Source organism: Gasterosteus aculeatus, chromosome 10 (assembly GCF_964276395.1).
Source record: "Gasterosteus aculeatus chromosome 10, fGasAcu3.hap1.1, whole genome shotgun sequence".
Classification (NCBI taxonomy): domain Eukaryota; kingdom Metazoa; phylum Chordata; class Actinopteri; order Perciformes; family Gasterosteidae; genus Gasterosteus; species Gasterosteus aculeatus.
The window spans coordinates 15,076,813-15,094,289 of record NC_135697.1 but is presented as its reverse complement, the minus strand read 5'-3'; the positions used below and the strand labels follow the sequence as shown (position 1 = coordinate 15,094,289).

At 40.8% G+C, this 17,477-nt stretch overlaps 2 protein-coding genes and 1 long non-coding RNA gene across 3 annotated transcripts; all 3 read left to right on the top strand.

Annotated features, from left to right (window-relative positions):
* Positions 1 to 68: 68 nt before the first annotated feature.
* On the top strand, positions 69 to 5,554 carry LOC144383467 (uncharacterized). Its single transcript, XR_013450880.1, has 6 exons — positions 69 to 170; positions 2,861 to 2,896; positions 4,083 to 4,135; positions 4,229 to 4,609; positions 4,739 to 4,853; positions 5,437 to 5,554. It is a non-coding gene; the product is annotated as an uncharacterized LOC144383467 (long non-coding RNA).
* A 486-nt stretch (positions 5,555 to 6,040) lies between these two features.
* Positions 6,041 to 8,080, top strand: LOC144383026 (uncharacterized). The gene is made up of 5 exons (XM_078080932.1): positions 6,041 to 6,172; positions 6,302 to 6,324; positions 6,634 to 6,751; positions 6,855 to 7,028; positions 7,167 to 8,080. Exons 1-5 carry the CDS (start codon positions 6,170 to 6,172, stop codon positions 7,827 to 7,829), a joined length of 981 nt encoding a protein of 326 aa, XP_077937058.1. The 5' UTR covers positions 6,041 to 6,169; the 3' UTR covers positions 7,830 to 8,080.
* A 1,946-nt stretch (positions 8,081 to 10,026) lies between these two features.
* LOC144382970 (uncharacterized) lies at positions 10,027 to 16,683 on the top strand. The gene is made up of 6 exons (XM_078080933.1): positions 10,027 to 10,666; positions 13,357 to 13,392; positions 14,574 to 14,626; positions 14,720 to 15,099; positions 15,225 to 15,339; positions 16,009 to 16,683. The coding sequence occupies exons 2-6, from the start codon at positions 13,367 to 13,369 to the stop codon at positions 16,215 to 16,217; spliced, it is 783 nt and encodes a 260-aa protein (XP_077937059.1). The 5' UTR covers positions 10,027 to 10,666; positions 13,357 to 13,366; the 3' UTR covers positions 16,218 to 16,683.
* The last annotated feature ends 794 nt before the right edge of the window (positions 16,684 to 17,477 follow it).

The following is a 17,477-nucleotide window of genomic DNA, read 5'->3' as shown; positions in this document are numbered from 1 at the left end:
CGTAATACACATACATACATAATGTATTTTGATCACAACAGAACTTCTGTTTCCGCTTTCGTACTGACCACATTTGACTAAGCACAATGACTGAGGACGGTGTGGCAACAGCAAAGGTTCATTCCTCTTTCGGCCGAACATCGGCGGACATAATCTACTCGTTAAACCAGGTACCAAGCCTATTCTTATTTCAAGAAATGTGATAACACTTTTGATTAATCTGTCATTTTTGTCTGGTTAAAACCAGTGTTGGGCAAGTTACTGAAAATGAGTAATTAGTTAGTTACTAGTTACCTCTTTTGAATGTAAATGAATAACTTTACCAGTTCCTGTATATCAAAAGTAATTAGTTTCTAGGGAAAGCAACCTTTAAGTTACTTATGTCTGCTTTAGTTGAAATGGGCCAACAAGTCTCATCTCTCACCTCTGACCAGTAGCCACAACATTGTACCTCAAGAGGAGAAGCTTCTCAAACTTTAGATCTGAGAGCCTCTCTATGGAGAGAGAATCTGGTTCCCAGGGCTAAAGAGTCTTTCCAGCGGGGCACTGGATGGAGTGGCTGCATTATATTTAAGTGATACTTTCTTCATTATGAGAAACTGATTCAGAGAGTCCATCCCTGATTTAAACTACTCAGCTACTTCATTTTAAACAGAGACATAGGCGTCCTCCTGCCTCTCATCAAAGCTAAAGAATTCATCTTCTTTGGTAGATGGCCGGTGCTGTGTTGTGGGGGTTTCCCCTGGGTGCTAATCCTGCTCTGGGACATATTTTCTAGACTTGTTTTTACCAGGTCCTTCCTCTCCTGGGGTCCGTTTCAAGGAGCAGGTTTAGTGGAAACTCAGAGTTTGTTAACCCTGAGATGAGGGGAACTCTGGCTTGTCTGTTTCACAAAGGAAGGTAACTAAAGCTCAGGATCAGTCACCATGGTAACTGAGCCTGTGAACATCACCTGGTCGGGAGCAGGTTTTCTTCAATAAACTTGGAGTTTCTTTCCCAGTCTCCTTCCTCTGACAGCCGCCCAGCTAATCACACAGCACGCGTTCATTTCCTCATTCATTCACGTACTCTGTATCAGGCGGATTGTAGCGCAGTTTACACATATGCACAAAATAAGATCTGTTACGTTAAAGACTAAAGTGTTTTCTCGGACATGACACGTTCTTTTCTGGACGATCCTGTTGATCAGGGCTGTAGTGGAGGGTAAACGCACGTAAACGCCGTTTACGCACCTCTAGAATTTTGGAAAAAGCGTTTACGCACCTATAAATAGCGTTTACGCACCTCTAAGTGGCGTTTACGTACCTCAAAGTTCAGTGCTCCTTGTATTCTTCCGTTGGAATAATCCGAAATAAACTTGGTGTAATTTTAAAACAGCTAAGACTACGTTTCCTATTGTCGAACATATAAACGCCGTAGTCTGAATCCTTTTCATCTGCGCTGTATTACGGTCTGTGAGCATCCAATCAGTGACTTGCGGCTGCAGCAGCGACCAATCAGGATCCAGGAGGTGTGTAAACCTGCTGTATAGGCTATTTATGATGACATACACACTCATGTTCCAAGTACATGAGTGTTCCTTTAACTTATGTTGTCAGTGTAATTGTCAGTGTAAATTCAACATATTTTTTCAGGCAGTGAGAGGACAGCCAATGATGCAGAGAGCACAGGGAGAGGAGAAACACCAGGTCCAATAGAGAGAGGAGAAGCACAGAGGAGCCATGAACCCCAGAACGCGTGTTTTGGGGTTCATGGCTCCTCTGTGCAAGGCAGGACCTGACGTGGAGGACAAGGAGGCCCTCTGGGCACTACTGTAAAAAGGAGACTCTGTATGTAGATAGTTCTTAATCTGCAATTGTGTTGTTGTGTTGTGTTGACATACTTTTCTTTACTGTTTTCCTAAATTTAATAAACTACAAACTACTAACACATTTATTCATTGTCATTGATTGTATATGACTTTTACTGATAACATAATGTAATATAGCCAGGACAGCCTTACAGAGTCGCGACGCTTTGTGTTGCGTTGCTTCGCATCGCGTCGAGGTCTGTATGATCACAAAATTCAGAGTTTACCCACCTCTAATTTTACCACTACAGCACTGCTGTTGATGAAGAAGTGGTTTTACTTCGCAGGGTGTTAAACACGTCGGGAGAGAATATTGAGGCCCGATTAGATATATTGTAATTTCCAGATAACTACTTGTTTGACTGTTTTTTCTTCACAGTCCATCAAATATGTACATAACCTCATCCGTCCTCATATAAGTAATATCCCCCATCGTGCACATGCTCTCACATACAAGCACATTCTTTGTGTAGCATTACGTTTTCTGCAAACGTCAGTTTTCTATACAACATTAGAATATTAGTAAAGCTGCTGTATGCAGAGCCGTGAGAAACGTGTGCGTCGCTCTGAAACGTCTTTAAAACCTTTTTGTTCCCTGGACACAAACCAGTGAAGCCATTAAAGAGGAGTTCCACAGGATGCACCTGAATAAAACACATCATAGGTTCAATACCATTGTTCCAGTTTTTACCAGCGATATTATTCTTGTGGTTAAATATGAGCATGGGTGTGTATGTCAAGCCTGTGTGTAGTGCATTCTCGACCTACATTTTCGCATTTTCTGTCTAAATAGCTGGAAAACGTTTTCCTGCACATTTGCCCCGAGTTTCCATTTATCGCTGGTATTTTGCTTATTAGTGGCCTCCACTGCGCACCGGGCCTAACACCCCCAAACTGTTACATTATTGGACGATAAAGTACAGCCTCTCGTAACTTATTGTTTTAGAAATATCTCATTTTAGTATTGAATTACTGATAACTACTTTTAACCATAATTATTTTGTTTTCTAGGTGAGGAGTAATGGCGGCTGTTCCCGTAAGCTTTCGGTAAGAACCGGTTGTTTTTCATGGGTAATTTAACTAAGCAGTCACATAGAAAAGGCAGGTGTATTTTGTGCAATCATTTTTAATTATCCAGCCCATGTTCACATATACCACAAGAATGAAGCTTCTAACAGTGTAAATGTGTGGATCGAAGAAGACACCAAACCGGACCTGGGGTCCGTTTCAAGTAGGAGGTTTAACAAACTCTGAGTCAAACCCTCAACTCTGAGTTTATTTACCCTGAGATGGGAAACTCTGAGTTTTGGTTTCAGAACAGCGTAAGATTGGCGCTCTTCAAAACCCGCCCTCTTTGCGCTTCCGCCTTCCGGTGTAACTGAGATGCCTTCCGTATGCCAGTGAGATTTCACTCACACACACAAGTGAGATGCGCATGAGTGTTTCGAGTATTAGTACGCTTAAGAGTGTCTCAGTAGTTAAGTCCTAAACGGCCCCTCATACGACCAGGTGATGTTCACAGGCTCAGTTACCATGGTGACTGACCCTGAGCTTTAGTTACCTCCCTTTGTGAAACAGACAAGCCAGAGTTTCCTTCATCTCAGGGTTAACAAACTCTGAGTTTCCACTAAACCTGCTTCTTGAAACTGACCCCTGGATAATGTTCACATTTCTTCTGTGGAAATGTATGAAGATAACAACACACAATTTGACAGGACAATCTTTTATGTTTTGCATTTGGCAAGATTCATGTTGATATCAATAGATAGATAGATAGATACTTTATTGATCCCTCAAGAGGGAAATTTGGGTATCACAGCAGCATGTATAGGGAAGAAAATAGAATAAAAAGATCCACATTATATACAATATAATAAGATAGAAATATTAAATTATTAAATTAAATTAAATAAACTAAAACTGAAACAAAACAATAACAATAGTTACTTCTCATGATTTGTACCATCCAATAATTCCCGTTGATAGTAGCATAGTTCCAGGGGCACTCCGGTCAACATAAGAATAAAGTGAAATTGAAAGCACTCAACTTTGCCATTTTGTTGATGTCACTAAGGGGATTCTTCAACTGTTATGCCCTGTAACCAGAACACCATCATGCCACTTCTCTTCTATATTCTGTCCATTGTTCCTACAAAATATTCTCAATATGGTCCAGTAAATACTGCCGTGGGTACCGACGCTTATTTTAGTTCTGTTCTTCACTTGACTGCAGGTCTGCAGATCAGCTGTTTACTGATCTTTTGACCCTGACAAAAGGACAGAAAGGTAAACTGCTCACACGCTTGCTTCACACGTTGTGCAGTCTTACTATGATGAGTATTTTCCAAATTGAATCAATACTTTTGACATGTGTTGCAGATCCAGGCTACTCATCATTGATATTGAAGTTTATGTACGAACACAGAGATGAAAGACTCTCCTTGAAGAACCCACCTGGTGCCACTTTGACGATTGGAAACTTCAATTCAACCATCTACAAAGGGAAGAAGAACATTCTCAATGGGTGGAACAAATTTTACCTTCCAGATATTGTAAGCATGCAGGTCTTGGGCGTAGTGACGGGGACTTCGTAGCCCGGGGGACCATCTCGTTCTGATGACCTGTGAGGACGGACAGCTGTACGCCTACGATGGAGAGGAGCTGCATTTGGTGGCTGTAAGCATGAAGCAGCTACGCAACAAGGGAATCGAGTATCCAGCAGACAAGTCGTACTACAAAGGAGAGGCCTTCCCAAACACGGTGAGAAGTTACAGTGATGTGCTACGAACAAATGAGTGATTCTGCACCCTGATGATTGGTCACCTGTGTGCACTGAGAATGTTTTCATATTTTAATATCGTCTTGTGTGTGTGTGTGTAACCCGACAAGGACTGGGAGAAAGTGAGGAAGGGCGCTGTTGGCAGACGATTGGACCAAGAGCATCGAAAACTGGTGACCGCAACCAAGTCAGAATTCCTGAAGAATCTCAGATCCATCCAAACAGGTAGTTTTGTCTGCTGCAAAGTAAAGATTAAGATTGTATTGATATCTCTCATCAATCCACTCGTACATCACACATGAACGATCTCTAGAGTTGTTGGAATCACAAACCTGTGGCCAGTTTTCAGCCTATTAAGTCAACTCTACCTTGACTTAAACAAATTGTAGCACTTAAATTACACATTTATAAATTGTACTTATAATGGCTCTTATCTACAGCAAGTTGTAAATCGGTTTATTTAATGAAATTGTCTCGTTTCTTGTTCTGTGCCTTATGGTTGAAATGCAGGAATCAGGATCAGGAATCCGGAAACATTTATTGTCAAAATATGTCAAACATACAAGGAATTTGTCTTGGCGGTTGGTGCGTGACAGACAGTGTAACAATAGACAACACTTATTGTAAGTCGCTTTGCTAAATGACGTGTGATGTAACTCAAGTCAGTCTTTGTCTCCTCGGCTCCGCCCCCTTTGGTCACCACTGCCTGTTTATCTGATCACTTGTTCCATCTTAAGTTCTATATGTTCATGTCATAATTATTTGCTATTGAGCCGTCTAACATGTTTCTTTTTTCTCTTCTCTCCAGCAACATGCAAATGATCCCTTGTGTGGAGTGGTGTCGAATATGTAAATGTTTAAATACACACGAATATCTGAGGATTCTGCAATATAACTGTTGTGTTATGATTAAAAAACCAAATGTACATTGTCTTGAATTACATTTTTTTTTCGCAATTAAAATATTTTCTAAACCCGTGTGAGGATAAAATGCAAACCGACAAACGTATGATGAAGTTGAATTCTGTGACTAGCTTTATTACACAACAGAACTTCACCTTCAAACTCATTTAAATGCCGTTATTTGGTCGTCACATCGACATGAAATATAAAAACACGTTGCTCGAGGACGTCTACATTCTTATGTACCGTCATTACAACACGCCCCGCTAAAGCAGAACTCAAAAGTTCAAACTAGATACTCTGATGGTGTACTAAGTTTCTACGACACCAGCATTTTAAAAAATTGTTTTAGTCCTGCAACTTCTCCGCCACGGTTGAATGAACCCACCGACGCAGACGTCCTGCCGCTGGGGCAAGATCATCTTTTTGTTGTTCATGTTTTTTGGGGAGAAGTTCTTAAAGAAGAAGAGAGAATTGGCCAGTGTTGAGCAAACCAGTAACGACGGCATTCCAGTAGAACAAACACACTGAACTCCTCCCTGATCTCTACGTACTGGAAAGAAACTAAGGAGTGGTACCCGACTGCGGATGTGGAGCTTCACTTCTTGCTTTCTTTTTCATTTACTGAGGACTCCGCCATGGTGAGAAGCTGCTCTGAAGGCCTTGTCCATGTCGATATTTAATATCCATATTATTGAACTGCACATTGATCATTTCCGCTGTTCTTGTTGAAATGTGTAACTGTTGTAATGTGCTGTGTGTTATTTCAGGCTTCTCAAGTACAAAGAGAAAGGTGCGTAAACTGATTCATGAGTCATCAGGTGAAACAAAACAGTTTCTGCTTAGTTGAAGTTAAAAAAACTTGGGTAAATTAAAAAAAAATATTTTTGGAATCTAATTGGGTGATTTGAGATTATTGGAAAAACAGTTTTTAACCTAATTGAAAATGTTTAGTTTTCTTATAAAATAGACGTTGGTTTAAAAAAATGATACGTGTAGTTATCATTCAACTTTTTTTTATTGACAGTTTTTTAAGTACATCTTATTGCTGCATTCTGCTTTTTAATCTTCTAAACACTTTTAAAATATGTATCTTTTTTAGAGAAGAAGCCTTTCTGATAGATCAGGATCCATTCAGACGAAATGCTTATAAGCTCATCGTTAAAATGGCTCAGCTGATTTCCAAAGCTGGTGGTGGTACCACACATCTACTGGATGAGGTATGTCTGAGGACTCTTTTTGAAATGCACTGCTTTAATCACATAAATATTACGTGTCAAGAATAAATAATGACACCTCTTTGAATGTGTTGTGACTCCACAGATGCTTCACAGCATCTTCTTTTTGGGGAAAGTCAACGAGCCGACGTTTTCTCCAGAAAGCATCCTGCTGGATGAGGAGGTGTTAACTGAGTTGAGGGAGTTGTTCCCTCAGGCCTTTGAGCTCTTTTCCACCCACCTACCCAGACGGAGTCCATTTTCATGTGTGCTGGACATGGTAGGATCATAGTTTTTCAAAAAGATGATTAAATTCTTATTTTTAAAGATGCATAGAATATGTCACAGGCTATAATGACTCTACATTGTTGCATTTCACAATTAAAGCATGACTCAGTAAATTTGCAATTGCTTGCAGATTGTCTTCCTGAAAGGACGAGAAGAAGAAGGAGAAATACTCAGTGGCCTACGAGAGCTCATCATTGGCCTGGAGCTCGGTGACTCAAGGGAGCTGATCTCCTCCACCCTCTGCGTCTCACAAAGAACCGGCATCAGAAATCAAGTCAAGTACTACGGAGTCTCCATCGCCGCTGCCAGTGCTATTGCTCCCAAAAAAGGTCCCTTTCCTCGGCGATTCCTCATCGCGGCGTCCTGTCTCTACTACTGGGACGAGTATATAGCTGGTGCAGTGCTCACCTTCTCTCCAAAAGGGAAAAAGAAACCAGATTATGATGGAACCATCCAGCTTTCACAGTGGGTGAGGTGCCAGGCGTTTAGCCTCAGCCAGAAAAAAAAAGAAGAAGAAAATAAAACTCCTCCGTGCCTCTCATGTAGCAATTTGTTTGGTTTGAGGACAAACTCTAATGATAAGTGGGTCTACGGCAACTGTGGCGAGGTTGAAAGTTTGAGCAACTTGTTCAAAACGGAGGGTGACGTCAAACAGCAAGTAAAACCAAAATCTGCCAAGTACTCAGATCAGAAGAGGGACAAATATAAAAGGGAAATGTGTAGAGATCTGATAAATTGCCTGAGAGAAAAGAATTTTACCTGGAGGGAGGGAGATTTCTACAGCCCCTCTTAAAAGGGAGAATGATAAATATCCTGTTGATGAGAAGGCCAACAATTCTTAGGATGATTACTTTTGATGGGGTTATGCCCCATAAAACAATGATGATCTCCCTGCATCGACAGTTACTGGGGAGCTGGTGGTTCAACGCTTGTTGTTAATGATCCAGCTACTTACTTATGATAAAGATATGAATGCAAAGCAGGCAGAAGATATAAAGAGTTGATGCATTGATCATTTAAGTCACAATAAATTCATAAAGATTGCTCATTTGTTTTGTTTTTATTTACTCATCAGAAGAAGTGATTCTCTGCCATTTAACGCAGCACGAAGCCGGTGGCAGCCGACTTCTGGGGGGTCAGTTTAGAGTCCACAAAGAGGATCATTAATATCACCAGGGAGTATTTTCAACAGAAGAAGAACATGTTCAGCTTTACGGATGCTGTGTTCACCACATACGTTACTTCACATTAAAAATGAACTCACCCTGAATTAAAATAAGGGGTGATACATCTTTTCAGATGCACAAATTCCTCACTTTAAGTAGATAGTAGTACTATCCCCCATTTGTTGTGTGACGGCCCTTTGGTTTCGAGCAGAGCCTGCCGTGTGTGTGTGTTGTATGTGTGTGCTTGTCCCTCTGCCCTGTCTTGGAGGTCCATGGTAGGAGGAGCTCGTCAGCGCAACTAGGCTCCCGGTTTCATTTAAGACCTCGGCTGGTTGTTGTTTTGGGAATCTGTCGTTTTTGTTCACGTGAGCTTTATTTGGTTGATAATAAATTACACGTGCCGTCTACCACCCTGGGTTTCTCTATTTTTGTCATGGCCCAAGAGCCAGGTCGTGGCAGTTAAGGTCAAGTCACAAAAATGAAGTAAATGAAATTGTATTTTTAGCATGTTATGAAAAATTATGTTAACTAACTGAAAAAAATGTTTCTACCTCATTCGTAATGATGATTAGCATAAACCTTTGATCTTCTGACCCCACACGTCTGATTTGACTAAACTCCTATTCCGTGGCTTTTGAAGTGTGAACATACAAAAAACTAAGAAGCTGCCTTCAATTAGTATGAACCAGTGTGCTTTAATATATCGAGACCACAATTAGTCTTTTAGCACTTTCTTATTTCAAAACTCCACACTGTAATGTGGTAAAAGTATGTTAACAGAAGTATGTTAATAGATATATATACTGATTCAACACAGATTCACACGCACACGAGGCTGTTTAGGACTTAACTACTGAGACACTACGTACGAATGAAACACTCTTACGTTCGCTATTGAAATGCTCTCGCGCACACTACTGAGATTAGGGCTGCAACTAACGATTATTTTGATAATCGATTAATCGGTCGATTATTTCTTTGATTAATCGATGAATCCGATAAAAAAACAGCATTAAAAAGCTTTAATTTCCTAGCTTTTATTCTAAAACAAAACTGCAAATTCACATTGCAGTACAGGTTGCTCCTTGAACCTGATAATAATATATAAAAAATAAAGAAAAATGCAAAAAGGATTGGTTTTTTCTATACTATACTACTACAATATATATATATATATATGGTTCAATTCAGTACACCCCGTGACTCACTCTCAACCAATCAGAACGCTTGATTTCATCTGCCCCGTATTATAAAAGAATATACAATACGGGATATGAAAAATAACCAGTAGTCGAAGTGCAAGCAGCCAGTTGAATGGTGAATTTATGCTACTTTGTTGTTGTTGAATTCATATATATGGTCCACGACTGCTGATGCAGAGTCGTCCGTGCCGGAGTTCTTCACATTGCCTCTCCAACTTCTCACCATTGTAAACCTTTCAACTGGCTCAGATGTTTTTTTTGATGTGTGAGGCTGAAATGCAAACCACAACGTATGAGGAAGTCTACTTATGAGGAAGAATTCTGTGACCAGCATAACTACACAACAGAACTTCACATGGAAAAGATACATCCAGAAAACCACAAATAGATAAATACGTCAACAAGGTCCAACAAACTCATTTAAATGCATTAAAGGCAGTTAAAAGCAGAACTCATAGTTCTTACTCATCATTGTTACATGGTGTTTTTTTTTTTTTTTGCTTTTAGTTCTGCAAATGATCCCACGGACACAGACGCCCTGACATATGAAGAAGAAGAGAGAATTACCACAGCATTCCAGCAGAACAAACACACGACACATTAAACCCCTCCCTCGCTTTACATCATGGAAAAGACCAAAGGAGTGGAAGGCCGAATGCAAATGTGGAGCTTCACTTCTTGCTTTCTGTATAATTTACTAACAACTCCGCCGTGGTGAGAAGCTGCTCTGAAGGTCTTATCCATGTCTATATTTAATATTCATATTTCTGCAACAGGCTTAGTTAATCACTATACAATAATAACCTTACTCAACATAGCCTCACCGGTAATTTGCTTGGAAGTAGTTTGCTTGTTTAAACATATTAATTAAAACAGAAAGAAGGAAGTGAAGCTACACTTTTGCACAGACATTTGCATTCGCCCGGCCGTTCCTTAGTTCATTTCCATTATGCGATAAAGCAGGCTACAGAAAGATCCATGTTGAAAAAACGCATTTGCAAATCATGCGACCATCGGGTGAGTCTCAAAAAACGCACACGCAAATGGGAAGCGAGCAACAAACAAATACATACAAATCCACAAATAAATATACGTAATACACATACATACATAATGTATTTTGATCACAACAGAACTTCTGTTTCCGCTTTCGTACTGACCACATTTGACTAAGCACAATGACTGAGGACGGTGTGGCAACAGCAAAGGTTCATTCCTCTTTCGGCCGAACATCGGCGGACATAATCTACTCGTTAAACCAGGTACCCAGCCTATTCTTATTTCAAGAAATGTGATAACACTTTTGATTAATCTGTCATTTTTGTCTGGTTAAAACCAGTGTTGGGCAAGTTACTGAAAATGAGTAATTAGTTAGTTACTAGTTACCTCTTTTGAATGTAAATGAATAACTTTACCAGTTCCTGTATATCAAAAGTAATTAGTTTCTAGGGAAAGCAACCTTTAAGTTACTTATGTCTGCTTTAGTTGAAATGGGCCAACAAGTCTCATCTCTCACCTCTGACCAGTAGCCACAACATTGTACCTCAAGAGGAGAAGCTTCTCAAACTTTAGATCTGAGAGCCTCTCTACGGAGAGAGAATCTGGTTCCCAGGGCTAAAGAGTCTTTCCAGCGGGGCACTGGATGGAGTGGCTGCATTATATTTAAGTGATACTTTCTTCATTATGAGAAACTGATTCAGAGAGTCCATCCCTGATTTAAACTACTCAGCTACTTCATTTTAAACAGAGACATAGGCGTCCTCCTGCCTCTCATCAAAGCTAAAGAATTCATCTTCTTTGGTAGATGGCCGGTGCTGTGTTGTGGGGGTTTCCCCTGGGTGCTAATCCTGCTCTGGGACATATTTTCTAGACTTGTTTTTACCAGGTCCTTCCTCTCCTGGGGTCCGTTTCAAGGAGCAGGTTTAGTGGAAACTCAGAGTTTGTTAACCCTGAGATGAGGGGAACTCTGGCTTGTCTGTTTCACAAAGGAAGGTAACTAAAGCTCAGGATCAGTCACCATGGTAACTGAGCCTGTGAACATCACCTGGTCGGGAGCAGGTTTTCTTCAATAAACTTGGAGTTTCTTTCCCAGTCTCCTTCCTCTGACAGCCGCCCAGCTAATCACACAGCACGCGTTCATTTCCTCATTCATTCACGTACTCTGTATCAGGCGGATTGTAGCGCAGTTTACACATATGCACAAAATAAGATCTGTTACGTTAAAGACTAAAGTGTTTTCTCGGACATGACACGTTCTTTTCTGGACGATCCTGTTGATCAGGGCTGTAGTGGAGGGTAAACGCACGTAAACGCCGTTTACGCACCTCTAGAATTTTGGAAAAAGCGTTTACGCACCTATAAATAGCGTTTACGCACCTCTAAGTGGCGTTTACGTACCTCAAAGTTCAGTGCTCCTTGTATTCTTCCGTTGGAATAATCCGAAATAAACTTGGTGTAATTTTAAAACAGCTAAGACTACGTTTCCTATTGTCGAACATATAAACGCCGTAGTCTGAATCCTTTTCATCTGCGCTGTATTACGGTCTGTGAGCATCCAATCAGTGACTTGCGGCTGCAGCAGCGACCAATCAGGATCCAGGAGGTGTGTAAACCTGCTGTATAGGCTATTTATGATGACATACACACTCATGTTCCAAGTACATGGGTGTTCCTTTAACTTATGTTGTCAGTGTAATTGTCAGTGTAAATTCAACATATTTTTTCAGGCAGTGAGAGGACAGCCAATGATGCAGAGAGCACAGGGAGAGGAGAAACACCAGGTCCAATAGAGAGAGGAGAAGCACAGAGGAGCCATGAACCCCAGAACGCGTGTTTTGGGGTTCATGGCTCCTCTGTGCAAGGCAGGACCTGACGTGGAGGACAAGGAGGCCCTCTGGGCACTACTGTAAAAAGGAGACTCTGTATGTAGATAGTTCTTAATCTGCAATTGTGTTGTTGTGTTGTGTTGACATACTTTTCTTTACTGTTTTCCTAAATTTAATAAACTACAAACTACTAACACATTTATTCATTGTCATTGATTGTATATGACTTTTACTGATAACATAATGTAATATAGCCAGGACAGCCTTACAGAGTCGCGACGCTTTGTGTTGCGTTGCTTCGCATCGCGTCGAGGTCTGTATGATCACAAAATTCAGAGTTTACCCACCTCTAATTTTACCACTACAGCACTGCTGTTGATGAAGAAGTGGTTTTACTTCGCAGGGTGTTAAACACGTCGGGAGAGAATATTGAGGCCCGATTAGATATATTGTAATTTCCAGATAACTACTTGTTTGACTGTTTTTTCTTCACAGTCCATCAAATATGTACATAACCTCATCCGTCCTCATATAAGTAATGTCCCCCATCGTGCACATGCTCTCACATACAAGCACATTCTTTGTGTAGCATTACGTTTTCTGCAAATGTCAGTTTTCTATACAACATTAGAATATTAGTAAAGCTGCTGTATGCAGAGCCGTGAGAAACGTGTGCGTCGCTCTGAAACGTCTTTAAAACCTTTTTGTTCCCTGGACACAAACCAGTGAAGCCATTAAAGAGGAGTTACACAGGATGCACCTGAATAAAACACATCATAGGTTCAATACCATTGTTCCAGTTTTTACCAGCGATATTATTCTTGTGGTTAAATATGAGCATGGGTGTGTATGTCAAGCCTGTGTGTAGTGCATTCTCGACCTACATTTTCGCATTTTCTGTCTAAATAGCTGGAAAACGTCTTCCTGCACATTTGCCCCGAGTTTCCATTTATCGCTGGTATTTTGCTTATTAGTGGCCTCCACTGCGCACCGGGCCTAACACCCCCAAACTGTTACATTATTGGACGATACAGTACAGCCTCTCGTAACTTATTGTTTTAGAAATATCTCATTTTAGTATTGAATTACTGAGAACTACTTTTAACCATAATTATTTTGTTTTCTAGGTGAGGAGTAATGGCGGCTGTTCCTGTAAGCTTTCGGTAAGAACCGTTTTTTTTCATGGGTAATTTAACTAAGCAGTCACATAGAAAAGGCAGGTGTATTTTGTGCAATCATTTTTAATTATCCAGCCCATGTTCACATATACCACAAGAATGAAGCTTCTAACAGTGTAAATGTGTGGATCGAAGAAGACACCAAACCGGACCTGGGGTCCGTTTCAAGTAGGAGGTTTAACAAACTCTGAGTCAAACCCTCAACTCTGAGTTTATTTACCCTGAGATGGGAAACTGAGTTTTGGTTTCAGAACAGCGTAAGATTGGCGCTCTTCAAAACCCGCCCTCTTTGCGCTTCCGCCTTCCGGTGTAACTGAGATGCCTTCCGTATGCCAGTGAGATTTCACTCACACACCAGTGAGATGCGCATGAGTGTTTCGAGTATTAGTACGCTTAAGAGTGTCTCAGTAGTTAAGTCCTAAACGGCCCCTCATACGACCAGGTGATGTTCACAGGCTCAGTTACCATGGTGACTGACCCTGAGCTTTAGTTACCTCCCTTTGTGAAACAGACAAGCCAGAGTTTCCTTCATCTCAGGGTTAACAAACTCTGAGTTTCCACTAAACCTGCTTCTTGAAACGGACTCCTGGATAATGTTCACATTTCTTCTGTGGAAATGTATGAAGATAACAACACACAATTTGACAGGACAATCTTTTATGTTTTGCATTTGGCAAGATTCATGTTGATATCAATAGATAGATAGATAGATACTTTATTGACCCCTCAAGAGGGAAATTTGGGTATCACAGCAGCATGTATAGGAAAGAAAATAGAATAAAAAGATCCACATTATATACAATATAATAAGATAGAAATATTAAATTATTAAATTAAATTAAATAAACTAAAACTGAAACAAAATAATAACAATAGTTACTTCTCATGATTTGTACCATCCAATAATTCCCGTTGATAGTAGCATAGTTCCAGGGGCACTCCGGTCAACATAAGAATAAAGTGAAATTGAAAGCACTCAACTTTGCCATTTTGTTGATGTCACTAAGGGGATTCTTCAACTGTTATGCCCTGTAACCAGAACACCATCATGCCACTTCTCTTCTATATTCTGTCCATTGTTCCTACAAAATATTCTCAATATGGTCCAGTAAATACTGTCGTGGGTACCGACGCTTATTTTAGTTCTGTTCTTCACTTGACTGCAGGTCTGCAGATCAGCTGTTTACTGATCTTTTGACCCTGACAAAAGGACAGAAAGGTAAACTGCTCACACGCTTGCTTCACACGTTGTGCAGTCTTACTATGATGAGTATTTTCCAAATTGAATCAATACTTTTGACATGTGTTGCAGATCCAGGCTACTCATCAGTGATATTGAAGTTTGTGTACGAACACAGAGAGGAAATACGCTCCTTGAAGAACCCACCTGGTGCCACTTTGACGATTGGAAACTTCAATTCAACCATCTACAAAGGGAAGAAGAACATTCTGAATGGGTGGAACAAATTTTACCTTCCAGATATTGTAAGCATGCAGGTCTTGGGCGTAGTGACGGGGACTTCGTGCCCGGGGGACCATCTCGTTCTGATGACCTGTGAGGACGGACAGCTGTACGCCTACGATGGAGAGGAGCTGCATTTGGTGGCTGTAAGCGTGAAGCAGCTACGCAACAAGGGAATCGAGTATCCAGCAGACAAGTCGTACTACAAAGGAGAGGCCTTCCCAAACACGGTGAGAAGTTACAGTGATGTGCTACGAACAAATGAGTGATTCTGCACCCTGATGATTGGTCACCTGTGTGCACTGAGAATGTTTTCATATTTTAATATCGTCTTGTGTGTGTAACTCGGACTAAGGACTGGGAGGAAGTGAGGAAGAGCGCTGTTGGGAGGCGATTGGACCAAAAGCATCGAGAACTGGTGACCGCAAAAACGGCAGAATTCATGCAGAATCTCAGATCCATCCAAACAGGTAGTTTAGTCTGTGCTGCAAAGTAAAGATAAAAATAGTAGTTTTTCTGTTCTGCGTGTATCGATATCTCACATCAACCCACTCATACCTTTTCACGGCCTTTTCTCAATTTGCGTTCTTGTCTGGACGTGATCAGCCAGATCCAATTCTAAAGTCTGCGTCTCGCCAAGGATGCTCAAAATACCTATTGTGACTCACCCCGCCCATTAGAGGAGACTCGTCTTTGTGAGAGCAAAATATCCCAGAATGCATTTCACCTCAGCAACAGGCAACAATGGCAGAGGAGAGTAAACACAACTGTCACTCAATGGAATTTTAGGACTTTTTCAGAGCAGAAGTTAGTCACTTAAGCAACTCTATTGTTGTCAGTGTGTCAACATTGAGCCTTCTATTAGCTCCAGGATGTGGGAGATGTGAGGTGTAGTTAACGGGACCGTCAGACCCCTCAGCCTCATCTCACCCCGCAGAGAGCAGCCTGCTCCGCTGGTGTTCACGTCTCCGTTATACATGAGATATAACTAGGCTTGTGTGTTCACAACCTTTAATTAATTCAGTTACGTTGATAAAAACCTAATGTTTTTATTGTACCTTAACGTCTTGTCTGTATCCACATCCAGGCTTGTTATTGTTTATCATTGTGCATTAAAACTAACAATGTTTAAATCAAAGGACATGAGGAGAACCGGGCTGTCATCAAGACTCCAGCAGTCATCAAGAACCAGCAGCAGGACGGCAGCTTAAAAAGGACTCTGGACTGTAACAATGATAAAGCAGCGATGGACGGGAGGGCACGTTGGGACACCGGCCGGACGGCTACAAGCGCGGGCAAGAACACATGCGGGAGTCTGCCAAAGCATCCGCGAGTTGTTGTTGTCTAGTTAGATAAAGTCAGTGAGTTGGAGAATAATCTGAAAATATTTAAAACTACGAATAAATTAATCAAACACATAATCTATTTTTCTTAATTGTTTGACAATGTACAAGTTCAAGACAAATATACTGAGGTTAATTACTATATTCAGATCATAAGAGGGAAAAATATAGAGGGACAATTAGTAGAAATGTCAATAACTGTCACTTTTCACCTGTCACTTTTCACTCGTCACTTTTCACTCGTCACTTTTGTCACTTCCTGTTGGCTAGTGCACTTTATTTTTTTATTTTAATTATTTTTTAACTTGTGTTCTTTTATTTTAAAATAACTCATAGCATTACGTTTTAATTTTACTACTCACGCACTGTTATCGTCTATTGTTGTACTGTCTGCTGTTACGCACCAACCGCCAAATCAAATTCCTTGTATGTCTGACATATTATGGCAATAAATGTTTCCTGATTCCTCCATTTATTGCTGTTGATTGTTTTATCCTGTAAAGCAGTTTGGCAGACCATTGGCCTTTAAAAGTGCTATATAAATAAATATATAAATAAGACACATAAATGAGACACGCTTTCAGTATCTGATACAAATACAAACATATCAAACTGTTGATTCGCCTCCTTCACAATGAGCGTAAGCTAGTGACGAGTCTTAACGAGGGATCTCATCACGTGCTTCGTTGTCTTAGAGGCACAGACGCACCACCAGATGGCAGCCCAACCTTTCTCCTGATGAAACAAGTAATCACCTCACAGGGAGCTTCTTCTACCACCTTCACCTCCGGCAAAACACAACAACAGAGACAAGACGCTCAGAGGAGAGACAGGAATCAGAGAGCAGCAGGAAGAGCAAATAACTCACAGCCATCCGTCATCAGGTCTCCACTTCTATCAGTGTGAGGCTGATACGCCGTCTGGCTTCTGAGGAAGTCAAAGGCCGCAGATTCAAACAAAACGAACGGCTTTTGACCTTTGTTTTCACAGACATTTGACTAACTATGGTCAAAGGATGAAACTCAATGTGGACTAATGAAATACCCCAAATATCTTCGGTCGATATCGAACTGTATCCTCATTGCTGTACTTGCGTTTTGATTCTTGCCATTTCTGCATACATGACGTCAGAGACTCTTTCCATCTCTCCAGTAACCTGCTTGCTTACAGCTGCACACACACACAGCAGTGGAATGCTGCATCTTACATGCGTGCACACACGCAGATAAACATACACATGTGGTTGCGGTTGGACTGGAATATTT

What these genes read in the sequence shown, in the direction of transcription:
- LOC144382970 (XM_078080933.1), top strand. Translation starts at nt 13,367, where the DNA reads ATGGCGGCTGTTCCTGTAAGCTTTCG. An exon ending in CCTGACAAAAGGACAGAAAG is followed by an intron (nt 14,627 to 14,719) that starts GTAAACTGCTCA and finishes CATGTGTTGCAG; the next exon opens with ATCCAGGCTACTCATCAGTG. An exon ending in TCTCAGATCCATCCAAACAG is followed by an intron (nt 15,340 to 16,008) that starts GTAGTTTAGTCT and finishes TTTAAATCAAAG; the next exon opens with GACATGAGGAGAACCGGGCT.
- LOC144383026 (XM_078080932.1), top strand. An exon ending in TCTCAAGTACAAAGAGAAAG is followed by an intron (nt 6,325 to 6,633) that starts GTGCGTAAACTG and finishes TATCTTTTTTAG; the next exon opens with AGAAGAAGCCTTTCTGATAG. An exon ending in TTTCATGTGTGCTGGACATG is followed by an intron (nt 7,029 to 7,166) that starts GTAGGATCATAG and finishes AATTGCTTGCAG; the next exon opens with ATTGTCTTCCTGAAAGGACG.